Below are 27461 nucleotides of genomic sequence, written 5' to 3'. Positions count from 1 at the left end.
GTTATTGCTTCTCCTTGCTCTAGGAAGCAAGGTCATAATTCACAGCCACGCTGTATCCAAGCTTATCTTCCAGAGCATTCTTCCTGGAAAATGGCACTTACACTTTATACCACTGTGACTGAATGGCTCTGTCTTCCTTTCTGAGTGAGCAGGCAAGCTTCTTGGGTGGGATGGAAAATACATTTCTATTCTTAGCATTATTAATTCTAATTCAAGAGAGTACAAAAGAAAATGCCACTTTCTTCTGTGCCCTTAGGACATGCTTGCAGGGGAGACAAGAATTAAATAATGAACAGGTCCCAAACAAAGCCATTTGATGCTAGGCATTGAGATTTCTTTCTGTTTCTCAATGCTTCTAAAACCCCGCAATGAGGTTTGTAATTTTATTCTTTGGGAAATTGATTCCTGTAAGCTTTTAGCACAGTGAGAATTGCCCAATCTTATGAAATATTCTTTCCCCCCCTCAAGCCCTTCTGGTAACACAGACCAGATTTCTAGATGTCCTACTGGCAGGCGACCTTTTCTCGTGAACTCCAGTCAGTGGCCAACGAAGGGAAGCTTCAATGCTTTAAAATCTCTTTTCTATGCCTGCAAGCAAAAATTTTACAACATTTCTCCTTGATATGAAATCTCTGCTTGGACATCTGGCTTCACAGTGAGGAACTTTCAATACACTGGCTTCAAAGAAAGGACTTAGCCCTAGCGGTGCAGCCAGGGCAGAAGAATGTTCCAGTCTCTCTATAGAACTATTCCTAACATTTCCCCAAGTGAACTTCTGTGAGTTCAGTGGACAGGCCAACTAATATTCAGATACCCTGGGTTTGGCCTACAGCTTTTGTGGCACTTGTGCTGGAGTATACAAATTTTGCCCTCAGATTATAGAAGGTACACAGTATTCTATCAGGTTTTGCCCAATGAGACAAAATGTCTATTTTTTAAAAATTATTTGTTGTTCAAAACATTACAAAGCTCTTGACATATCATATTTCATACATTTGATTCAAGTGGATTATGAACTCCCATTTTTACCCCATATACAGATTGCAGAATCACATCAGTTACACATCCACGTTTTTACTTACTGCCATACTAGTGTATGTTGTATTCTGCTGCCCTTCCTATCCTCTATTATCCCCCTCCCCTCCCCTCCCCTCTCTCTACCCCATCTACTGTAATTCATTTCTCTCTCTTGTTTTTTTTCCCCTTTCCCCTCACTTCCTCTTATACGTAATTTTGTATAAGAATGAGGGTCTTCTTCCACTTCCATGCAATTTCCCTTCTCTCTCCCTTTCCCTACCCACCAAAATGTCTAATTGTTTCTGCAGGACCTGAGCTCTTCCCATATCTGCTATATCACAGGATATATACAAGCTGGCTGCCATAAACAAAACAATGTGAGAATAAAGTAACATTTTAGTTACCAGAGCCTTGCTTCAAGAGCTAGCATCCTTCATTTATTTAGCATATTCTGGCACTTCCATTGAAACAAATGTTGCAGTAAATGCTCCCTTCTCAAGAAGCTTTTTAGTTGGTGAGAAAAAGAATTAATCAAAACATAGGTCCATGATGTCTTATGTGCCTTCCCAAAGGCCGGAATCCTCTGAAAAACCACACATTCTTTTCAAAAGGTTGTAGTTAACTTATTTGACAACAAGAAGTTGATTGACTGATTCTGTGAGTATTTATAATTCTGTTTGTCCCATTTATTGGGAATATGCATACATTTCACTGTTCATTTATGTGTCTGATGACAATGCACTGTCCCAGACCCCACTGGGAAGAAGAGTGGCAGCATCAGATCACGTTCCCAGAATCTGTAGATTCTGATTTGCACAAGGGCCTCAAGGACCAGGATGAAAGACCATGGATCAGCATTATAACCTAGCAAAAACTTCATTAAAGGGATGAATATACCTCTGGCATGAGCTTCTCAGACTGGCACTTCACAGAAAAGATGACATATAAATCTTAAAAGGAAAGGATGTGCTACACAGAGCATGTCACCACGGAACACATTACTCAGAGATTACCATTGAGGCTTGGGATCAGAGCAAGCCCGGCACCTACGAGGACCGAGGTTGATGAGTGGGAGAGAGTGTGCTATCCAGACAGGTGGCTCTCCAAGGCTTTAGTTCCAGGATCCCTCTTCGCTCTCAAAAGTGAACAATCCCAGGGAGTTTTTGTTTATGTGGGTTACGTCTATTAATATTTATCACATTGGAAATTAAAACTAAGAATTATTAAAACATTTAATTCATTTTAAAGTAGCAGTAATAAGCCCATTATGGGTGAATATAAACATCACATTTTGAAAAATAAAAACTATTTTCAAAAGCAAAAAAAAAAAAAAACTGTGAGGCAAAGTGGCTGTGTTTTATATTTCTGTAAGATTTAAATGTATGGTTTAATCGAAGGCTGCTGGATTCTCCTGTTCCTGCATTTACTCTCTTATAAAATGTTGCTTTGATTGAAGGATTGGGAGAAAATCTAGTCTCACACAGAGAAGTTGTTAGAGAAGGGAGGAGTATTTTAGTAGCCTTTCAGGTGCCTGGGGATATTTGAAAAGTGGGGTTTCTTAAAAGCTAGTTGCAATGAGGAATCTAAGACTCTATCAATGAAATTTTCATATGGCTAAATTAAAATCCCTTGGTGTTTTTTTGTACCTTGAATGGATCTTTTACCTGTTCATGGTTTAGTAACATAGGATATTGATCATTTGGAAAACATAGTTCGGTGAGTTATATAAATCTTGTAAATATTAAGACACTTCATTCTCTTCCTGCCCTGTTCTTTCCATTCCTATCACTTACAAAATCCCTGACTTCATTAGACAAGTCTTTAAGCACTGGGAAGCTGTCAAGCTCACAGTGCTGGAACTAGTTTTCCCAAATTCTAATTTTTGCTTGAAGCACAAATTTTCTCATTTGCAACAATATAGTCGGTTGTTATTTTTGAAGTGTCAGGCTCACTTCCTTCATTTTCGAGAAAACGTCTGCCAAATACTCCAGTGTGAAAAAGCACAGGTTGTCTGTCAACTTCTCTCAGAGCAGCTGGAGTTCAGCTCACACTCAGATGCAGGGCTGCTTTTCCTTGAGACGGCAGTCCTGCTGCAGGGTGTAGCAGAAGGGCTTTCTTGGGCTTTCTATTACTGTTAAAAGTGATACGGTCCTAAGATCTGAGGCTTAGTGATATTAAGACATGTTATTGCTTCTGTTTTTTTAAAATGTGTTTGTTTTTGTTTTTAAACCACAAGTATGAAATGGTGAAGAATGTAATGACAACTACCATGGCTCAATGGGACAAGTAGCTTTACCTGCCATTGCTTCTATATACCATTAGTGTAAATGTTAAGATAGTGAAAAGGCAAGCAATATCTCTGTGTTATTATGGAAATAATTTTGACCTTGTGGAGCCCCTGAAAAGGTCTCAGGGACCCATAGGAGTATGAAGATAACATCTTGAGAATTCCTGTTTACTATCATAAAGTGTTTCATATGCCATGATGCCAACTATAGGCTTTCTCCTTCAGGCAATGGAAAGCCATGGGTGGATTTTAAGTTATAAATAACATGCTGTTATTTGTACTTTAGAAAGGTCACATAATAGCAGTGTGAGAGACTGAGCTACTAGTAGTGATTCTACATAGGAGGGACAGTAGGAGGCAAAGTCAAAGAGAGGCAGGTCTGATTTAGAGGGCAGAACCAGTGACTGGGGAGTGGAATCTGAGATATTTACAAGTTGTCTTTAGGATTAATCTATGAGGGTTAGGGAAAGGAAGAATTCATTCAGAAGGACTTCCAGAATCTGACTTGAGTGACTTACTAGATGATGATGGCACTTGAATTCAAAGAATTAATACAAGAAGAGGTGCAGGTTGGGCCAGTGGAAGAGGAAAATGAATTCAGTTTATGAGATGTCTAGTTCGAACTGACCATGTTTCCATTGAAGTGAAAATGTTCAATAGTAGTTAGAAATACGGGTTGAGAGTTTGAGAAAAAAAGGTGAAAAATCAAAATCCATTTGTATGAGAAGTATTCAAGAGGCCTGAGTTCTACCATTATTTAAATGTTAAAAAAAAAAAAAAAAAGAAAAGAGAGGACAGGAATAGAAAAGAGGATTTCAGAAAGGTAGATAAACCAGGGAACTGCTATATGAACTTAAGGGAATTATCAGAGGCTGGTTGTGTGCAGAGTAAATCACTGTTCAGTCTCCTCCCACTACAGTGGGAATATAATTTCCCTGCCCTGGCAACACAGACAGAAGAGAGCCTGAGGATGCAGGGAGTTTTCTACTCATCCTCTTGTACTTCTGTAATTCACCAGGAAAAGGACACACCAGGCAGCTACAAGTCCAGAGAGATCGTGCAGACCTGTAGAGCTGGCTATAGCCAATCAAACCCAGGCAACACACAGCAAGAACCCAAATCACATCAGTGACCCATTACATGTTTGTTATTAAAAGTTACTGAATTTGGGGGACTGTTGGTTTTGCAGCATTATTATAGCAACTGCTGACCAACACAGATTTCTTGTCAAATGTTATAAATAAGTCAGACTGACTCATAAAATCAGTCGATTGAGTTTCCCTCTCTTAATATCAATCAAAATGAGTAAACAGGAGTAAAAACTAGAAGCTGAAGGTATAGCTGAGAGGTAGAGCAAGTGCTTATTAGCATGCATGAGCCCTGGGTTCAATCCCCATTTGCCAATAAGTGCTGAACAGTTAGACATATCCTGGTCAGTTATTGAATTTATCCTAGTTCGTCTATCAAAAAGAACAAAAACAAAGGGTAAGATCTCGCAAAACACACTAATACATAGGGCATAAATGTCGACGTAATAAAAAACACCATTAAAAACCTGTGGTTAAGGAAAAGGAACACAATTCTGGAACCCACTGGAGGGCTGGCTGCTCAGAGATTCATCTTCAAAATCTGCCACTCTTCCCCAGAGTGGTTCTTTTGATATGACTCAACAAAATCCTGAGAAATATCTCATTGATATCACCAAATCTGGAGAGAATAAAACTGTGTGGGCAGCCTAAACTTTTCCCCTTTTCGACAGCAGTGGAGATGGATGTAGTGGGAAAACAAGTAAATATCAGGGCAGTGAGTCTCAGGACTTCGAGGATATAATGAAATCTGGAGAATTCAAAACTGAAGGGAGAGGAGAAGCCCTTTCCAAGGTTGGTAGTGTGAACCCTGGACCACATTTAATGAAATCTCGAAGGGAGAACAGTCAGCCCAACACAGCACCACATTCATTCTACTCAGCTCTTCCTACTGCTGCCCTCAGGTTAGAAAACATGCAGACACTACAAGTCAACTTTATCTACAGAGAAAGGGAACCACTGTGCTTCAGAAGCACTCGCTAATGAATGCCGAAAGTTAGATGTATCCTGGTTCATCTATCTAATAAACAAATAAAAAGTGAATAAATACAAAAAAATAAAGATAAAAGCAAACCATTTATATGGAGGAACACTTGGTCTCAGCCTTTTTCATGGCAATATGTTAGATGTGCACTGTCTACCCATGGGAAGACAATGTGAACAAGAACACCTTTCAAACACAATGGTTAACCCGCAGTCTCTTAATCACGGAAAACCTCAGGGTAGAGAGTGCCGTTTAGTCCCATCCAGCCAATTAAGAACCAAATCAAAGCAGAAGCTCTGGGAGTGGAGAGACTATGGGAAAGCCCTGGTGTAAGCACTGTACCCATTTAAATATAGCAAAAGTGTTAAACCAAAGGGTATGGCTAAAAAGAAGTAAGAATTCCTGAGTTTGGGTGGTGTAACAATGAAACTATCTAAAGTAGGGAGGTGAGCAGGGGCTGGGGAAGAAAGTATAGAGTACAAATGTCTCGTTTTTCAGTCCAAAATCAAATTCTGTCCCAAAGTTCAATAATTCCTTCTGTTTTATACTAATTTCTTTATATAGTTTTATAAAACAAACAAAATAGAATCTATAGTATTATTCAGTTTATAAGTCTATTTGGCTTTCTTTTCTTCTTTTTCCTTATACATAATAGGGTATCTGAAATGACCTTCATCTTAATTCTATGATGATTATTTTTGGGGAGAAGGATATGAGGTAACTTTTAAATCTTTTACTTTTTATCTTCTGCATTTTGAATTATTCTTGGTCATGAGCACATGCCATTTTCTATTTTTACAAAGACAACAGAGTTGACTACTGATGTGGGAATTCACATTTCTTTGTATTATTCTGTACAGTTGAGGAAAGAATAGGAGGTGAAATCTCCCCTTTAGCACAGACTACTGTGGAGATTTAAGATGGCCTCAAAATCTCCGCCTTTGCTTCCATTAAGGTGGAGTCTATTTCTCTTTTGCTTGATTCTGGACTGTCCCTGTGATCCATTCTGATCAACTGGATGTGATGAAAGTGACACTGTGATTCTTCCTAGAGCAGGCCTCAGAGGAAGTGCAGTTTTGTCTTCACCTCGATTTAAGACTCCCTTCTGCCATGCAGCCTCCAAGTGAAAAGTCTGTACTGTGTTAAAGAGAGAGGGAGGCCCCTTGGGGAGGTGCTGGAGCCACCTCAGACATTCTAGCTCTAGTCAAGCTTCCTCCTAAATGGAACCCTGTGAAGTGCCCAGGCAATGCCACATAATGAGCAGAAGAACCACTCAGCTGCCCCACTGCCCAAATCCCTGGTCCTGAGAATTATGGGCATATGACATAGCTGTTGCTGTAAGCCACCAAGTTTGGGGTATGCTGCAGAGATCATTCTTTTTATAAACTTGACTTTAAATGTGGAAGTGAGCTAAAATAATCAATGATAAGGATTTTTGCATCTTATTGCAAAAGAGATATTATAATTTAAATACATATAAAGTAAGAAATTTCAACACAAATCCACCACTCAGAGATATCTACCAGTAGAACTTTGATATATGATTGCAATTTTTTCGCTCTTGTATACTTTTTTTCCCCTAAAGAATGAACTCATGTGTTTTGTAACCTGCATTTTCATGGAAAAATATCTTGCGAACATTTTTAACATGCTTAAATATCCTTCTTCAACATAATTCTTAGTTTAGAGTAGTTTTCAGTTTATTATTTACTGTGAAAAGTATGGGAAGGAGATGGAGAATGCTGGAGTCACAGGTGGCTGGCACATATCAGGAGCCCAGTAAATAGTTAATTGAATAAATTACACTGCTGAATGAATGCCAGGACAAGCATCTTCTTGACTAGCTAACGCTCACTGCACCTCTTTAATCGTCACCTTAGGGCAAATTCTGGGATTGGGTCAAAGGCTAGGTATGTCTCTCAGGCAATTTAATAATGATAGGTATCACCAAATTAGCCTCCAAAAATGTTTTATCAAGTTACACTGCAGAGACTGGAATCCTGTCAGCCAATGTTAGTAGACTATTTAATACCTCAAATATTCTCTTAAGCATTATTTTAACACCCATGGAAACATGACTGGAAGCTCTGGTGGGATAAGAAGAGGTGTACTCTCTCCACGTCCATTCTTGACCACTTGCTAAAGGGAGCTTAGGTCACCAAAAACCTGAAAGTGGGTGAAAGACATTTCACAATTAGCATGAACACTGCTTTTATAGCACTGTTGACTTAACTACAGACAAATGCATTTGGTTCCAGGAAACCAAGCTTCCTGGTGAGTCTGTCTTTGAGTACTTGTATTTATCTACTATCTCTATTTGTATGTATAAAATACTCATACATAATTAGAATTTCCAAAAAAGCTGTAGCTAGAGTATCTCCAGGTTCACTTGACATGGTCATCTGACTCGCTTTCATAGACAAGATGCAGGATCCCGAGGCACGGCATAACCCTGAATACCTCAGGCTCTTCTGTAAGGCACACTGAACATGGTCCAACAGTTGTTAGGCAGTATGGTCTTTGGCTGGTTACTGAACCTCAGTTTCTCCATTTGTAAGATCAGGAAGAGGAAAGTATCTTCCTTATAAATATTACCATATGGGCAGGGAGGCCAAAGTGGAGAAAATAGTGGGCAAGAAGGCGGGAGAGGAGAATCCTGCAAAACCACAGTGAGCTGGACCTGCCTGAGCAGTGGAGGAAGGAGAAAGTCCAGTTGTGGCCCTGAGAAGTGATTAGCTGAAGCCTGCAAACCTCCAACAAAGCCTACAAAGGTCTCCAAGATTGAATTTGCCACAGATCCTCAGGTGACAAAGATTTAGCCATGTCACCAAACTTAGATCACAAGCCTAAAGGAACTGTTCCAATGCTTTCTTCAAAAACCCACTCAGTAACAGAGGTTTTTCAATGAAAAGGAAGATAGTGAACCAGAGGCAATGCCTTGGGAGCCAAGATGAGGACGGGCGTGCTGGAAGGGCGCACCAAGGCCAGCAGGACCAGACACCTTCAGTAAAGGAAAGCAGGGGTTTCCTGACAGCCAAAGCTATGGGAGTGAAAGAAAAGTTCATCATGGAATCGTCCATCACCGAGACAGTGAAATGATGTGTTTAGAAACTGGGGTGTGGGAGGGGTGTAAAGTTAAAGAAAGTTTCCTTTTTTAAAGAGTGGCATATAACTATCTTTGGATCTACTTTTCTCCGTTTATTTATTTATTTTTTTGAGACTGAGTGGTATGCTAATAAACAAAAGTAATTTATTCAATTAACTGTTTACTAGACTCCGGGTATGTGCCAGCCCCCTGTGACTCTGGCACTCTCCCTCTCCTTCCCATATTTTTCACCGTAACTAATGAACTATTCTATACTAAGAGTCATGTTGAAGAAGGGTTAGGGTTAGCGTTAGGGTTAGTTTCATGTGATTAATTTCCAAAGGTTACAGAAAATTAAAAAATATAAAATGTAAAAAAATATTATTGAAAGGCTTAAGTGAGGTATTGGAACATGAGATGAATGAAAATTTTTGGTAGACAGCCTAGCACTTAGTACATGTTGCATAAAGATCAGATATTATTCCTATTATTTTTTTGTGACATAGCCTAGGGGAAAAAGAGCAAGGGTGACAAGTGCTTAAAAAAAAAAAAAAATCAAGTATCTTAGTATCTTGGTGGGTTAGCAAAAAAAAAAAAAAAAAAAAGTCTAACTTTATACCTAACTTAAGTGAACCAAAACTGAATTGTATCTTAAATGGATTATAATTTTAATTCTTGATTTTCAGGTGACTTTTAAATATGCTTTATGTTTTTATGCTACATGCAAAAAAAACTGCCATAATTTAAAGCTAAGTCTTAGTGATTTGGGTTTTGTTTAAAATGAGGATGAAAATGTTTTCCCCTTTTAATAGGTAAATGGATTAAAGTTGTAGAATAAGTCATTAAAAATGGGCAATTATACTAATTATAATTCTTTCAACATACTTTTTAATCTTCAAAAAACAATATTGGAATTATGTTGTTAGGGGTAACCAAATTTGTTTTTCCCTTTTTGCTTATCCAGAGGGATTTAATTATTTAATATTTAAAATTTGGAAATTAACTACCACTTGGCATTTGAACATAAATGGAAAAGAAATTCACTTAAAATAAAACATATAACTGAAACAATTTAGACAAAGTACACAATTCAGTTCATGCAAAGCAAAACAGATGGATCAATGAACACTTCCTGTGCATTTTTAAGTGAAAAGCCTTGAAAGATGTGTTTACATTACCAGAATATGAAAAGGGAAGTTTTTTGTTTTTTAAAATCTCATCACACAACCAGGGAAAAAGCTCACATGGGGAAATAAGTAGGGAAAATGTCATTAACAAACACAAGTCTTTACCTGTAAAGTGGGAAGGCTGGCTGTAATAGCCTTAAAGATTTTGTCTTTCAAGGCTTTTTGTTTTATTGAATATTATCCACAGGCTTAAAGAGTGTGTGTGTGTGTGTGTGTGTGTGTGTGTGTGCGCGCGCGCGCGCGCGCGTGCGCACACGCGAAAATAACTTATGTGAACACTAACTTTTCCCCAATTTTATTCAGATTGCTTACGATGGGCAATAGAAAAGGAAAAGGAAGAGGTTAGGAAGAAAAGGGCAGTAATAAAACCTGAATTTTTCTTTGTATGATTACTCTACATGCTTTAAGCATTGTCAGAGTAAAGTCAAATCACTGAAAAAGAATCTTTTGGTGGGAATTCTTTAAAAAAATTTTTGTTCTCTTTTAGGCCTTATTTATAAAGGTTTCCAGATGCTTATCCTCATAGATTAAACACAGCATGATATAGATGCTTACAATAACATCTATCACTATGAAGCCAAGAGAAAACTACTTTGAGATCTGCCTGCCTATCACCTAAAGAATCAGGTCCAGGGAGTTTTCTGTGGCTATTAAGGTGTGATTCTCTGAAGTCATTTGGAAACAACCTCAGTTCTCAGCAGCAATGGTCCACCCTGTACTGTGTTGAAGCACATCAAATAGTTGGCATTCCAAGCCTCCAATGGGTTATTTCTCATTATGCGAATACATAATGAAAGGATGTGGGCAAAGAAGAGAATGTAAATTGGAAGCTGACTTCTGAATGTGTTAGGCAGCAGTACTGGGCTGAAACAGTCATTCTAATTTCAAGAGACAATTCCAAAGTGGTTCTCAAGAGAAAGGACAAGGTATTTTTCAAATATTTGTTCAATGTGAATGGACTGGGCTTGCCAAAAATGACTTTTTATGCTGGCATGCAATCTCTTAGAGGGAAGTCAGCCTGAGTCACTGGATACATCAAAGGTAGAGGCCAGTGAATGGAATTACTGCAGGCTGTGTGAGCAAGCCAGATACCTGCATTCATCTGCCCACTGCTGGGATTTCAGCCTCCTTTTAATTACATGAAAGCAGCTGGTACCACTGGTTACTGAAGTCTTCAGATTACCTTGATTGCTCGATCATTATCTCTAATCAGCTGCTGCTTCTCATCTTCAAACTTTTGTACAACATCCTGGAGCCGCCTTTCTGCAGCAAGCTGCTGTCGGCTGCTCTCCTCTTTCAGAGAGGAAATGGTTGTCTGAAGTTCTGCTATGATCTGAAATGAAAACAGCATGCTATAACTCCACATTCTTCAGTGAGAGGCATCTATTTTATATGTATTTATGCCTAACAAAAGACTGAATCTGGCAAAACTCTTTCACAATCTAAATATTTTCAATTAACATATCATACACTATTAATGCATGAAATTCCAACAATAAAAGACTATAATAAAACTGTGAATGGTGAACAACTGCTGGACCAAATATATTTGGAAGACATTTCCACTATAACATTCCACAATATTTACTCATCAGAAGAAAGAACATCTGTGATCTCAAAAATATGAAAAGCGTCAGATTTTATTTTGCTGGGAAATATACTTATTAGAGTGAGAAAAGTGATTCTGCCTTTAAGAAGACTTTGAACTGTAGCAACCAAAGAAAAGAATGAATAGAGTTCCCTCCTCATGGTCACCTAGTTCTATGATAAGTGTTAGGTATTCACTAATGTTTGTGCAGTCTGTTAAGCACCTCAAGTTCTTATGTCATTTACTACTGTGGGACAAGTATTACCCCTCTTTTATAAATGAGTAAACAGAGGCACTGAGAGATGTCAAATATTTTACATTGTTGAAGATGACATCAACAAGGAGACAGGCAGGAGTTGAAGCATGCAGTCAGATCCACTGCTGCATTAACTGGTTCCTCTAACTAGCAGACTTGACTTTTCTTTTTAGCAAGGTTTTGGTATTGAAGTTTATACTTCCAAATATGTTGTCTTCTTCCTAACTGGTACATAATCATGTAAGTTGACTTGGGTTCAAATGGTACCACTTCAGAGACTCCAGCAGCATTCCCAATATGTGAGAAATGGTTCCCTCTAGGACAGGGTTCTCTCCCACTTCTCAAATGAACTACATGATGAGGAATTCTGACATTTAATGGGCCTACTGAGAGCACTGCCCTTCTTTTGGTCCAAACCATTTCCTTTCAAATTCAATAGTGATGACTTTTTAAAAGCAGGAAATGGTGTTTCTTCTAATAAAAAAAAATTATGTCCTGGGTTTGCACATAATTCTATTGGTTCCACAGGAGGGGAGCTGGTTGGTGAGAAACAGCGGACTCACTAGCTATCTTTCTTGAGCTCTGTTTTTCCAATTATTATTTGGTGACAAAACCAGATCATGGCATCAGAAGACAATAAACAGAAATTGTAAGGAGTCTCTGGGGAGCCAAGTCCTATAAAACATTAGTTGTTATTATTGACATAAATAATAGCTTGTTTAGCTACAGAAAATATGGAGTACTTAACTCACTGTAACAAAGCTTAAAATTGAGAATATATAAATAATCAAATAGTACCATAATTGTGAAATGATAAGGTACATAATAGTGATACTATATATATATGCTATATATAAATGTAACTGGGGCCTTCTGCTCTGAGTGGAGGAATTCATTTACTGAGATTAGAATAGAACAGTTTTCGTCTGTTTTCTGAATTTTGATTAAATGTTGTTTCCATTTTGGTATCAATCCAATTAATTCTGATAGCACCTATATGAAATGGGAAACGTTAAATTCTTATAGTAAATGCCAAGAATTGAAGCACAGAATAATCAACTCTGGTCACATGGCCAAAGGAGCAAGGGATCAGAAAGAGCTGGATTTCCTTGGCCTAACATGAAATTTAAGACTGATATTTTTATAAGAGCATGGGGTCAAAGAGTAAAAACAACTTAATATTTCAATGTTTCAAGTTGAATAAACCACAACCTTATAGAAATGAAGGGTTAGATTCTGTAATGTGTGTTTAGTTTTATATAATGTTATTACGTGTATAGAGTCACGTATCCACAACCACAGTCATGTGATCTATTTTTTAAAGTACAAGGCAATTTTATGTTTTAAAAAATTCTAGGATTGAGATTAGTAATAACTGACCAGAGACTGAAGATAAAAATATTTTGGACTACTTCAAATGACCACAAGGGTACAAAACAGGGACCCCTTATTTTCAGAAAACTTAAGATAAGACCACATCAAAGGGAGACTTGGGAGCAGCTTCAAGTCCAGGATGTTCTGAGGGGGCACGCTTGGGGAAAACAAAACCTTTTCATTCTTTGGGTGAATAATGAGATTCCTACAGGAGGAATAATAAAACTACATTTGGAAAGCTCTTTTTAAAAATTATCAAGGTGACATAAGGAGGAGAATGTCAGACCATTTCAGGTGAAACACCTTGGTTAGACAAATTGGCCGACAGACTGACAGATATGATGGGTATAGAGAGGCTGCTGAAATAGGGTGATATTTAAAAACAGGAGTTACATAATTACTTTCATATTGATAAATAATCATAACATTCAGATTAACATGCATGCTTTACATATGGAACAAAGCATGGGTCCTTAGGTCTATTAGTTGTAGCTGCAGAGTATAAGAAAATGTACCATTTTCAGCTTAGCCCAGTGCATATAACTAGTACTTAATAAATATTTAAGTAGTGTAACTGTAATAATGGTAAATAAGAAAAATTATCACCTGGAAAATTATATTGGGATAGACTTTTAATGGAAAAATAATGTAAAATTTTCTGAGAAAAATAAAAGGTAATATATACAAATATAATCAAAACTCTCCAGTTGTGCTTAAATCATAATTAAAAGCCATAAAGTGAAATGCCACCAGTTAACTAAATGTTTACCCTGTATTAGCTTCAGAGAAAGAACTGGCATAGAACATTCTCATATAGATATTAAAAATATGTTGGCAAATAAAAGAGCTATTTGGGGCCAATGCTGTAAGCAACCTAACCCTTAAAAGCAATGGTAGTTTAATAATTGTCAAGCAATGAAAATCTTGTGTAAATGTTAGGGATATTATTGAAGATCTTAAAAATAACAGAATTTCAGGCTGGGGATGTAGCTCAGTTGGTAGAATGCTTGCCTAGCATGCACAAGGCCTTGGGTTTAACCCCCAGATTCACAGTAAACAAACAAACAAATAAAACAAAATATAACAGAATTCCACAGAGGTTAAATTTCACCTTTAACTTATTCTAATGTTTTTCATATTGTAGTTTGAGATTTTTCTAAAACTATAATATAATCTAGAAAGATCCCATGTTTGAGGCCAGCCTGGGCAACTTAGTGGAACTCTATTAAAAAAAAAAAAAAGGCTGAGAGTATAGCTCAGTAAAGAGCACCCTTGGGTTCAACTCCACAAGACAAAACAAAAATAAAACATCAACAGCAAAAAACCACCACAGACATGATGAGCTCTACTGCTGACTAGGAAGGTCAGCACACTGGAGTTCCGCACTACCCTCTGCGGTCTGGGCTGGCCCCTGGAGAGTGACATGCAGTCAGGAGCCAGTGGGTAACGTGTATGGGATGGTGAAGCGAGCATGGGGCAGCAGGGAGCCGTCCCTCAGCACTGGTGAGCTGGCTGGTGTCCCAGCTGTGGTTCTCAAGGAGGCATCTTCTTGCAAAACAGCACTATATTTCTTTGAAAAAAGGCTGCTAGGTGACTGCAGAGCAAGGAAATTGCATTAAGACTGAAAAAGCAAGGCTGATATATAATGTTGAGATTAAAACTCCAAATATGTGATTCTGAGGGAAATGGTGTCTGTTAGCTGCCCAGAGATGATGCAAGCACTGGGGACATGGCGAATGCTGAGGACCTTGGAGAAGCCCAAGTCTGCAGGTGTGCTCAGGGTTCCGTGTGCTGGTGAGTTAGGTCCTAAGGCTTGATAAAATCTTAAAGATAAAGTAGCTTCCTTTAAAGGAGGAAAGATATTTAAAATATTTTCCAAATTTAACCTGTTGCTCTCCTCGGTGCCAATGCATCCATCACTAATGCATTCATTTTACTACCTTTTTAAAAAGAGAGCTTTTAAAAACTCTGATAAACGGAGTTAAGCAACTTTGCTTCTGGCATTCCTATCAACTTGATGAGATATGTATTAGAGATTCCAGTAAGCCACCACTTGAAAGTGGAAAAAGCCAATCATGGTTTTGTTTTCTATAATTCATTTAAAAATATCTGTTTTTTGGCACTGACTGGCATATAGACCAATGTTCCTCTAGTGCTACTTCATGGATATAAATACCTGCAGATACGCCTACATTAGTATAAATATTAATATGTATTCAGCAGTGGGCAAACAAAATATTATCCAAGTGAGGCTTTCCCTCTTATGAGGAGGGAGGGCTGTCTTCTGTTGCTGTGTCCTTTCCATGTTTCTTTTCTGTTTTGGTGTTGCATTGTCCTTTCATTTGTGAAACAAGGACTATAGCATGACAATTGTTCCTGGTTGGGTTTTCCACATCCTTTTCCTGTTCTTTCATGTCTTTATTGAGAAAACAGTGACCCTATGAGCCTCCAAATTTTGCAGGGAGATTTTATCAATCCTTGAACACTCTAAAACACAGTATCTGAGAAATAATTTCTCCCTTTTACAGCTCTTTTAAAAATTCTTCCCTCCCTGTGTCCTTTCTCAACTGCAGTTTTGGTACTTCCACTAAAATTGCTCCCAGCTCTGTGGTGCTTTGGCTTGAAGGAGGCCCCACACTGCACACGTTCTGGCATTGTTTTACTCGGTGGTTGGAATTGTTCTGTGAGGTCAGCACTGCCTCCTCATCCAACAAATGAGGAACCAAATTCCAAAGAAGGCAGGTGAGCTGGCTCAGGGTCACACAAGTGGTAGGACTGGTATTCAAATCCAGGCCTGTGGACTCCAAAGCGGAGGCTTTCTTCCACAACACTAACTTAAATTTAATTTGCTTTAATGTCACCTAATCGGGCTGCTTCAGACATTCCTTTAGATAAACTTAAGTACTCCTGTTTATACTCTCATTACTTAGGCATTTTTATTAGCTATCTTATATCTCACTCTCAGTCTGTTTCCCCCATTTAACATAAACCAAAATAAGCAGGATGTAGGTGTATGCCAGTAGGGATTTGTCATGTTTTAGTTTAAACTTTAATTTTTGGAATAATAAGATTTCTTTTGATTATAAGAATCTCTTTCAGGGGTTAAAAAGGAAACTTTATGTTTCCTCCTCAAAAAAGGGCTGGAATGCTGGAAACAAGACACCACCATCAACTCTTATGTAAACATATCTGACTCTTCATTTAGACAAAGACTTTTGGTTTCCTAATGGGATGAGAATTATATAACATGCACATTTTAGAAATAATTATAGAACTGAAGACACTTCCTGATAACTATCACTAAAGTTTGCCATATTAAAAATGTAAAGGGTTGGGCCAGGCTGGTAGTGTTGAGGTTTGGAATTTCCACTTTGGAGTCAGATCCTGGCTTAGTCACTTGCTAACTTGTGTGATCACATCTCTCTGAGTCTCAGTTTTCTCAACTGGAAAAATGGGGCCAATGATATAGTTCTTAACCCCATAGCTCCTGTGAATGAGGCTGAATGAGTCAACAGACTTAGTTCTCACAAGCAGTTTGATACCATTATTGTTTTGCTATTGTGTTGTTTCTACTGTTATGTGGTAACTCATAACATGGAATATAAATTTCAGTTTACTACAAGCATATCATTGTATGCTTGTAATATATAAGACAAGCTAATTTAAAAATCATTAGATATGAAGCTTACAAAACTAAATGGCTTAATTTATCCATCTGCAAAATGAAGATTAAATAGTACCTATTTGTTCTAGAATCACCCTTATAACTAGGGAAGGCTTGGATTGCCTAAACAATGCCACTGGACAACATTGTAACAACTTAAGACAGAAAGGTACTCTGAGCATCATATTTCAAGTAGAGATGAGTATTCAATTATAGGTCTTTCTTATATCCAAACTACTATAGTTCATAATAAACAGCAAGATGTGGATTTAGGGACTTATGATTTCTTTTTTCCAAAAGGAATCAACAGTTGCACTGCTTGCTGATTTAACCTAGAATTCTTTATCATTTTGACTGATGTTGTAAAGTAGTCTTTAGTGGAAGCAAAATGTAATACTGCAAAAAAGCACAGATGGTATCAAACTGCTTACATCACAAATGTAGGTGTCTTTTACCCTTGTGAAATGTGCTTTAGCCTGGGCTTGTTCAGGTGTTCAGGCTGGTTTTACAACATCTGAGTGTGTGAGTGTTCAGGTTCAAATGGGTCAATGTGCCTCATTTTTCTTGAAATATTAAAAACATATTTTATTTATTTATATACCCATCAAATATATGATACTAATCCACGAGAAACTGAAAATAATTAAATTTAACTCTGAAGTACAAAGGCTTTGATGTATTGGTTTCATTTTTGGTTTTTGTTTTGGTTCTTTTACTGTTGCTTACCTGGGAAGATTTGGCAAGCTTCTGAGTATATTCCTTCTCAATCTGCTTCAGCCTGCTGTTGGCCTGAAAAACACACGTACACGAACACATACACAGTGACCTGTGAGCTTGGTATCTCTTCCACATGCCTATCACCAGGCAGCTGGGACGCCCGCCAGCTGCACCGCCCTTCTGGGGCAGCCAGAAAACCACAGGGCTTGTCTTTGATCTGACGCCAACTATTCATCACTTAGAAAGAAAAAAAAAAAAAAAAGATCTCTCCTGCCAATTATTAGACAAACACAGACTTCTGCGGATAGAAAGAGAAGAGGCAGAAATAGACACCCCAAAAGTATGAAGGCTCAGAAGGTAAAGGAAGGGAAGAAAAAGGAAACAGAGGAGAGGGAATTGGAAGAGAAAATTGAGGCAGAATTGGAGGAGGAGGAAAAGAAGGTGGTAAATACAATACTCTTTAGTTTAAAAATAAAAGAAATAGATGCTCCTGGATAGGGGCAAATATGAGAATTTTAGATTCACTCAGCAAAGAGTTGAGCCCCCATATTGCCTAACACACAAGAGCTATTTTTTTTTTTGAGCCACAAATACATCTAAATGAAGCAATTTTATGTTCTAGAAGTAGGGCATTCTAGCAGTAGGGTGGTCTTTCCAGAAGAAGTCCACATTACTTAGAACTAGATTACCCCTCTGCCACTCAAATTCTAATCCTCGGGTGTGATGTGCTTTCCAGTCTCTGGACATGTTTGGGATCTTTACTCCAGTGTTCACAAAGAACGTGGTGGCATGCCCTAGATGGGGCCCTCCTCTGTCAGTCATTTAGGGGAATGGTTTGGGTCATCACTCTCATGATTTCTTCTTCTCCTGTCTGCCACACCCCATCCTCACCCTCTCTCTGATTCTTATCTCTCTCGGGTTTATCATCTTTTTCTTATTGTTTTTATTATCATTTCTTTAAATTTTTTTTTCATTTCTTTCAGAGTTTCCTCAATTTTTACTTTAGAACTTTCTGCTGGACTTTTCAAAAATTATGCCATCACATTAATAATTTCTAAGGATTCTTTCTTGTTCTCTGAACAGCATTATGGAATCCTAGCGTTAGTATTTTTATGCTACAATCTTTACAAAGAGAACAGGAGGGGAGACAACAGTACTGTTAAGAAATTAACATCATTTTAGCACTTGAGAAGGGCATGAATCTCCTTTTACAATAGAGGAAACTGAGGCAGAGAACAGTTTAGTAATTTGCCCAGAACCACAGAGCCAAAGAGTGACAGAACCAGGACTTAGTCACCCCCACACAGTGGGGTGGCAGAGCACAGATGCTCCATCGGCCAGAGCACCCAGCAAAAGTATATTCCCACTTTCTTCTGAGGTTATTAATTTTATATCTAGGTCTGTATCTATCCATCAATTTATCTAAATGTGGTCATCTATCCATCCATATAAACTTAGGAATTGTTTTTCTGCTCACTAAAGTGTGTCATTTTTTCCCTAAGTTCCCTTTATTTATTTACTTTTGCCAGCCTGTTTGGATTTTTGGCTTTCATTTTACTGACCTTAAATATCTGGTGATCACTTTGCTGTTCTTTCTTGTTTAAAGTGAGGTCCTCTAAAGCTGACTATAGAAACTCAAGATGTGTAGCTTGCGGATGGATGGACATCCCCATAGGGTGTTAAAAGGGGCCTGGACTTTCTTCTTGGGCCAGTTTGCCCAGTGCTGCACGCTCTCATGTACTGCCTGGTGGCCTGTCTGGCACCATCGTTTGTGGAAGACACCTAAGATGCTGGGGATTGCCACTCTCTCATAGGCCTGTCTTCGTTCTTGCTCTCAACTGTACCCAGTCCTCTCTCTCACTCTCTCTCTCCAGGGAGCAAGCCTGGGGCAGGTTCAGGGTAGAATGGGATAGGCTGTGTCACCTGGCTGTTCCTCACACAGCCTTTGAGCCTACCCTCTGGTGTTTCCTTTACTATATGCCCAGATTCTCAGATTCCCAGAGTCCCAAGCCTTCCCAAGCAGGACAGACTCTGTTCTTCTAACAGATGTCCTCCAAGCCTCCTTTCTTCCAGGATTTTTTTATTTTTATTTTGGTTTGCTTAGTTCTGCTAAGTCCATTTTGGATCCAGACCCAACTCAAGTGCTAAAATGATGTTGATATCTTAAGAATACTGTTGTCTTCCCTCCTGTTCTCTTTATAAAAATTAGAGCATTAAAGTACTGATGCGTGGTCCCATCTTGAGGTTCTGATTTATCTGGGGAACAGTATAGGCATCATAATTTTAAAACTCCTGGCAGCTAGTTCTAATGTTCAGCCAAAGTTAAAAATCTCTGTTCATAGCTGGGTGCAGTGGTGCACTCCTGTAATCTCAGCAACTCAGGATGCTGAGGCAGGAGGGTCATAAATTAGAGGCCAGCTGGGCAACTTATTGAGACCCTGTCTTAATAAAAAGGGCTGGGGACATAGCCCAGTGGTAGAACACTTCTGGCTTCAATCCTTGCAAAATAAAACAAAAAATGCCACTGTTCATGACTCTCAATTTTATTTCTTGCATCTTAATGTGCCTTTTTCAAGGTGTGGATAGAAATGGGTGAGTTCTGTCCACTACATTTTACTGGTAGCAAATGATTTTTTATTTGGATATCACAATGAGATGAGAAAGCAACCTACTCCAGGTGCATCTCTATCAGCACTAGGGCTGAACTGGGAACTGCTGGTTAACGTATCTCTCTTCCACTAGGTGGTGAGATCCTAGAAGGCAGCCCTATCCCCTGAAAAGTGCTGGGTGCATGAATATTCACCTAGTGAATGGCTAGACACCATGCAGCCCCTTTCCTTTTCTATCCCTGAGCTCACACCTCTGAGGTAATTTTTTTATAACCATATGTTTCATGGTTAAGCTCAATTGCAATTCTTTGTTTTTCTTTTCACATTTTTTATTGGTACGTTACAGTTTAATCCAGTAATGGGATTTGTTGTGACATACCTGAACTTGTGCACAATATAACAATATAATTGACTAATATCACTGCCCAGCCCTTCCTCCCTCCTTCCCAGCCTCTGGTTCCCCTCCTCTACTGTGCTCCCTTTGATTTTCATGAGATCTCCATCCCACCTCTTTCTTTTCCTTTTTCCTCTCTAGCTTCTACATACAGGAGAAAACATGCAACCTTTGGCCTTTTGAGTTTGGCTTATGTTGCTTAACATAATGGTCTCTAGTTCCATCAATTTTCTTGCAAATGACACAATTTCATTTTTCTTTATGGCTGAATAAAACTCTATTGTGTATATATACCATGTTTAAAAAAAATCCATTCATACCTTGATGGACACCTTGGCTGGTTCCACGATTTGGCTACTGTGAACTGTGCTGCTATAAACATGGGTATGCACACGTCACTATAGTGTGATGACTTTAATTCTTTAGGGTAAATACCAAGGAGAGGTACAGCTTGGTTATATGGTGGTTAGTCTTTTGAGGAACCTCCATACTGATATCTTTAACAGTTGTACTAATTTACAATTTCACCAACAGTGTAAAAGTTTCCTTTTTCTCCACATCCTCTCTAGCATTTATTATTATTTGTATTCTTGATGACTGTCATTCTGACTGGATTGAGATGAGATCTCATGTAGTTTTGATTTCCTTAATTGCTAACGATCTTGAACATTTTTTCATATATTTATTGGCCATTTCTTCTTTTGAGAAGTACCTGTTTAATTTACTTTCCCATTTATTAATTGGTTTATTTTATTTATTTATTTATTTTGGTGTAGAGTTTTTTGAGTACTTCATATATTCTAGATATTAATCCTCTGTCAGAAGAGTAACAAGCAAAGATTTTCTCCCATTCTGTAGGTTCTCTTCACTTAATTGTTTCCTTTACTGTGCGGGAGCATTTTAATTTGAAGCTGTCTCATTTATTAACTCTTGGAATTATTTCCTGAGCTTTAGGGGTCCCACTGATAAAGTCATTGCCTATGCCTATATGCTGAAGTGTTGATCCTGCATTTTCTTCTAGGAGTTGGATAACTTCTTATCTAATCCTAGATCTCTGATCCATTTTGAGTTGATTTTTGTGCAGGATGAGAGAGAAGAGTCTAGTTTCATTCTTCTACATATAGATAACCTGTTTTCCCAGCACCATCAAATGTAATTCTTTAGAGTTTATTTCATAAATATCTGTATCTATAATCCCATTGAGCACACTGGGTAGTTTGCTTTTTTCTAGAGTAAAGAGGGCATGTGACTACTGATATTTTTCTAGTAAGCTGTCAGACTCAATTGCTCTGTAAGTCAGACTCCCCTCTCAGGCTAGGAATGGACCTCAGTTGTACAGCACTTATCTCACATGCACAAGGCTCCAGGTTCAATTCTCAAAATGGCAAAACAATAAAAAAATAAAGCCACTCTTCATAATAGAATTAGGACTCCTCTGAACCTCTTGAGGATTACTGGTCTTGGTTCACATTCTGTCAATGTTATTTATCACAAAATGCTTGATGAAGTATTTATTGCTTTTAAAATAAACACAGAGTTCTTACTATGGGCCAGACACTGTTCCAAGTGCTTTAAAAATATTTATCCACTAGAAAATCTAAAAATTAATTATCATGTCATAAAGAGTAAGTTCCTTTTCCCCAAAAAAGTTGGAGTCAGAGTTGTTGGCTGGCGCAGGAAAGCTATGCTTCAGCCCTGGAAGCTCACAAATCCAGACAAGCTGCTTGACAACTATATTTGCAGTTCACTCACCCACTCTGGAATAACAGCATTGGACAAACAGCAGAGAATGCCTCTCAACCTTTGTGGAACATCTATCCGAGAGAGTAAACCAATTTCAAAAGTAATATTCGGATGGTCTCAGGGCCATAGAGATGAAGCAGGAGGAGGAGATGGGAAGTGATGAAAAATATTCTAATTTAAAAATAGGCATGTTTTAGAAGGTCTTCTTGAGAGAGTGATAAAACCTGCAGGAGAGGAAGCCATGGTCAACTCCAGGGAAAACATTTCAGGCAGAAGGAAGAGCTGGGAGAAGGCCCTGTGTTGGGGTGTAGTGCAGACAACACTGTGGTGGATCAGTGAGAAATGTCTCCCTTGAATAAGATGTGTTCTGAGCGAGAACAGGGGTCAGGTTCCACGTGGGACTGTGTGTGATTTCAAGGAACTTGGTTTTTAACAGGAGTAAAATAGGAAGTCTCTAAAGGGTTTTTAGTATAGAAGAAATTTATAATTTGACTTATGTACTGAAAAGATCAATCTAGCCTTTGTTGGGTGAAAGAACTGAGTAAAGAAACCAGTTGGGAGGCTACTGGAAAACAATCTAGGATAGTAACAGTTGGTGGTGAGAATCTGAGAAAAATTTAAAAGTAGCACCAATGGATATGTTGTATGACAGAAAGAAATGATTCAAGGATAACTTCAAGATTTTTGTGCTAAGCAGCTAGAAAAATGAGATTATCATTACTTGACATTGGAAAAACTATGGGTGGAATAGGTTTGGGGAGGAAGCTAAGTGATTAGTTTGGGCATATTAAACTTGGAGATATTAATCAGGTAACCACTGTTGAGATGAATATTTGGGTATTCAAATCTTGAGTTTATGGGAGAAAGGTGGGTTAGAAGTATAAACTCAGAAGTCACCAGTGTATACATAGTGTATGATACCATGCTACTAGGTGAGATCTCAAGACATTGAGTGACACAAAACAAGAGGCTCAAGTATACTAAGTCTTGGTCCTGCAAATGTTAAGATGTTGAGAGAAGGGGGAGGAAAGCAGACAGAACAGCTGGAGAGATAAGAAACTAAATCCTGAAGCCAAGTGAAGAAAATGTTTCAAGGACTGGTCAACGGTCAAATGTGACAGAGAGGTCATGTAAAATGAGAACTGAGAAATGATCACATCGATTTGGCAACATGGTGGTCACTGGTGATATGGATGAAAGTAATTTTGGTGTAGTTGGAGAGATGAAAGCTGGATTACAGAGTGCTGAAGAAAGAGAAGAGAGACAGTGGGGCAGAACACAGACCATCTGTTCCGAATTTTATTAGGGAAGAAAAGGAAAGAAATGGGTAGAAGCTGCAGGGCAAGTAGGTAAGTAGGGGATGGTTTGTTTTGTTTTGTTAAGGAAAGAGAACTAATAGCCTACCTGCAGGCTGATGGAAACCATCTAGCAATAGAGAGGGAAAAGAGACAATGTCAGAGATTTATTAGAGAGATATCCTTTATGCAATATGTTATGGAGTGAACTGGGTCCACCACAAATTCATCATATAGAAGCCATAATCCTCAATGTGACTATATTTGGAGAAAGGTGCTTTAGAGGGGTAATTAAGGTTAAATGAGGTCATAGGGTGGAGCCTAATCCAATAGCATTGCTGTTATTTTAAGAGGGGAAGAGATACCAGATCTTTTTCACCTTCTCCCTCTCCTGGTGCGTATGTGTATGCAAGTGCACATAGATACAAAGACACACATAGAAAAAAGGCCATGGAAGGACACAGAGAACACTGTAGTCTATAAGTGAGCAATTAAAGCCTCACTGGAAGGCAACCCTGATACTGTCTTGATCTTGGATTTTTGGCCTCCAGAACTGTGAGAAAATAAATTCCTATTTTTTAAGCCACCATGTCTGTGGTATGTTGTTATGGTAGCCTGAGCAGACTAATATAGGGTGGGATTTTGAGCAGCAGGACAGGAGATAGTCCTTGTTAGGAGTACAGGCAAAGGATCCCTGGTACAAGTGGTGAGAGATTCTGATTGCTTCTACTTTCTCCATGAAGGAGGAGGAAAGATTCACCAACTGGGTATGAGGACGGAAGAAAAAGCTGTTGGGAGATGTGAGGACTGAGGAAAGACACAAATCAGTCATGTAGGCAGGAAAGGGAGGACCTGGGGAATACAGTGTAAGTCTCAGGATTCTAGGAAGCATTAGGGCCCACTGGAAATTACTAATGTTGAATTCAATATCTCACTTTAAATTCAAAGTAAGACTAGTTTGTAATTTGTAAATACCTCTAGAAGGTGCGGTAAGCTAAATGAAGCAGCATAAATACTTTGGAGACTAAGGCGAGTAATTGAAGAAATGAAATTGATTTATTAATCTTCCAGGTTTTTAGTATTTTTGAACCTAAATCACAGCTGCCTATATTTCTGAATCACTCTTAAATAATGCTTGTTTAGGACAATTTAAATTCACAACTTATTTATCAGGCAAACTATCCCCAAAGCATTTTTAAATTCTTTTACTCTCAGAATACTACTGATTACACATTTCACCTCTATACATAAAAATAAGTCAGGTTTAGTTATTTTAAACCAAGTTTTACTCTTATAGCTACCATTTCTAAGTAGAAACAAAATTTTCATATAAATACCTGTAGTATGGCCTGATCAGAGGTAAAATAGAGAAGAAAAATCAAAATTTTGAAGTGAGTCAGTTTTTTTTTTTTTAGTAGTACTTATAGTCATGGTTGTGTTCAGCTCTGGGTCTCTCTCACTGCTTACATTTAAGATTGGCCACGCTGTCCCCCTCCAACAAGCACTCAGTTCTCTACTTTCTAGGGCCTATTCCTTAGGTCATTATCTTTATTAAAAAGTCCAATGTGCTGATCAGCTTCTCCTATGTAATTCAAAATCCTGAGTTTGAAAACACAACTAGAAAGGAGAAAAACAAAACAGTTTTCACAAAGGTGTTTATGATTGGTAATTATCTTATTGTGCTACCCTTTTCCTGCAGGGTACTTAACATTATGCATAATTCAAAAGAAGTCCTCCATTCCTTGTGTTCCAGGTTCCTACTATTAATGGTAAAAAGTTCAGGCAGTCACCTTCCTTTCCAGGAATATGATTTGGAGAAAAAAATACTAAGATTCTACTCTGAAATATTTATATTTAAGGTAAGACCAGACCTTGGAAGGTAAATCTCTTTAAAATATAATAGCATAAGTTTCTGAATAAAATATTTGTTTTTAGGATGAAGGAAAACAAGAATGCTTCTCAAGAGTCTGAAACATGGCATTAAGCTCAGATTATTATGCAATATTTTCTACTGAAAATCTTGGTATGCACCCAAGAAACACTATGAATACACTATGGCCAGTCTAGAAAAGCTGCATCATCCTACTGACAAAAATATCCAGAGAATTCATAACAAATACTTATATTTAATTTAATTAGACAAATATACAGAAAATTTGAGCTTGAAAGTATCTATGTTTTACTTCAAAATAAAGTTGTAAACTTGTGAAGAAGAAACAAAATTTATGACTTTCACTTTGGCCTTGATGGAATAACTGGGAATACATTTTTATTTGCCATAGTAAATAGCTAGGACACTTGACAGAATTTTGGAAAAACTTTAGAATATAGGCAACAGGAAACATAGGAGCACAACACAAAGAGAAGAAGGGAAACAAAGGGGTGAACTCTCATTTAGATCTTTGATTTGTTTAGTTCCTTGATTTAGTTTTCATTGGAGTTTTGTAGGTTTTTTCATATAAATTCAGTACACATTTTGTTAAATTTACACACATTTAATTTTGGGAAATACTAATGTAAATAGTATTTCAATAGTATTATGTTTTAAATTTCAAATTATACTTTGTTCATTGTTGATATACAGGAAGGTAATCAATTTGTATATTAACTTTGCATCCTGCAAACTTGCTATAATTTGCTTATTATAGTTCCAGGAGTCTGTTGATTCTTTTGATTTAGAAAATCATGTCATCTGCAAACAAAGAAAGTTCTATTTCTTCCTTCACAATCTGTTAACCTCTTATTTCCTTTTCCTGTCTTATTGCATTAGCTAAGACATCCAGTATAATGTTAAAACAGAGTAGTGAGAGGAAACATCCAAGCCTTGTTCCCTATCTTAGGAGGGAATTTTCTTGTTTTTCACTCTTAAGTAAAGGGATAGGTCTAATATTTTTGTAGATGTTCTTTATCATGCTTAGGAAGCACCTCTCTATTCCTAGTTGCTGTGATTTATTTTTTCACACATGGATATTGGATTTTGTCAATTAATTACCTTTCTGCATCTATTGATATGATCACATGATTTTCTTCTTTAGTCTGCTGATATGATGTATTAATTGATTTTCAAATGTTGACCAGCCCAGCATACCTGGAATATATCTCACTTGACCATGGCGTTTAATTGTTTTTGTACATCACTGGGTTCAATTTGCTAATTTTTTGTTAAAGATTTTTGTATTGGTGTTCATGAGGGATACTACTCTTTAGTTTTCTGTGTCTAATTTTGGTATCAGGGTAATATTGGCCTCATTGAATGAATTAGGAAGTAGTCTTTCTGCTTCTATTTTTTCCAAGATACTGTAGAGGATTAGTATAATGTTTTCCTCACATGTTTGGGAGAATTCACCATTAAATCCATGTCACTCTAGTACTTTCTGGTTTGGAAGGTAAAGGTCATTAATTATTGAGTTAATTTTTTTTATAGATGCAGGTCTATACTGATTGTTTCTTCCTGTATAAGTTTGACATTAGATGTTTTCCAAGAAACTTGTCCATTTCAAATCTTTGGGCATAAAATTACTATTTCTTTATTATCCTTTAAATGTCCCTGGTATTCATAGTGATGTCCTGTCTTTCATTACTAATACTAGTAATTTTTGTACTCTTTTTTTCTTATCATGGTGAAAGCTTATGAAATTTATTGATCTTTTCAAAGAACCAGCTTTTGAGGTTATTCATATCTTCTAATAATTTCCTGTTTTCAATTTCGTTGTTATCTGCTCTAATTTTTATTATTTATTTTCTTGTGCTAGTTTGATAAAGTAAAAATTTACTGATTTTAGATATTTTTTCTAACATGTGCATTCAATAGTATAAATTTTTCTCAAATTGCTGCTTTCTGTATATCCCACAAATTTTGATAAGTTGTGCTTTAATTTAGTTCACAATATTTTAAAATTCATCTTGAGATTTCTTCTTTGACTCATGTATTAGAGTGGGATTTTCCAGCTATCTTTCTGTTATAGATTGGATTATAGTTTAATTCTATTGTGATCTGAGATCAGACACTGTATGATTCATAATCTTTTAAAAATTGTAGATGTGTTTTATGGAGGCTGCTCCTCCTCCTCCTCCTCCTCCTCCTCCTCCTCTCCTCTTCCTCCTTCTTCTTGTTCTTGTTGTTCTTCTTTTTGGTATTCAGGGGCACTCAACCACTGAACTACATCCTCAGCAGT

General features: G+C 37.6%; 1 protein-coding gene across 5 annotated transcripts in view; it reads right to left on the bottom strand.

The window, feature by feature from the left end:
* The window catches only part of Cep112 (centrosomal protein 112), a 466461-nt gene that overhangs the window by 81943 nt on the left and 357057 nt on the right, over positions 1-27461 (bottom strand). For all 5 annotated transcript variants that reach the window (XM_071603145.1, XM_071603146.1, XM_027946274.2 and 2 more), the window contains 2 exons: positions 17255-17317; positions 10830-10979 (listed from right to left, as the gene is read on the bottom strand). In XM_071603145.1, coding sequence (XP_071459246.1) covers positions 10830-10979; positions 17255-17317 — 213 coding nt within the window. The remainder of the gene's footprint in view (positions 1-10829; positions 10980-17254; positions 17318-27461) is intronic.

The sequence above is a fragment of the Marmota flaviventris genome, chromosome 17 (genome assembly GCF_047511675.1).
Source record: "Marmota flaviventris isolate mMarFla1 chromosome 17, mMarFla1.hap1, whole genome shotgun sequence".
Taxonomy (NCBI): domain Eukaryota; kingdom Metazoa; phylum Chordata; class Mammalia; order Rodentia; family Sciuridae; genus Marmota; species Marmota flaviventris.
This window is presented reverse-complemented; position numbering and strand designations above follow the sequence as displayed.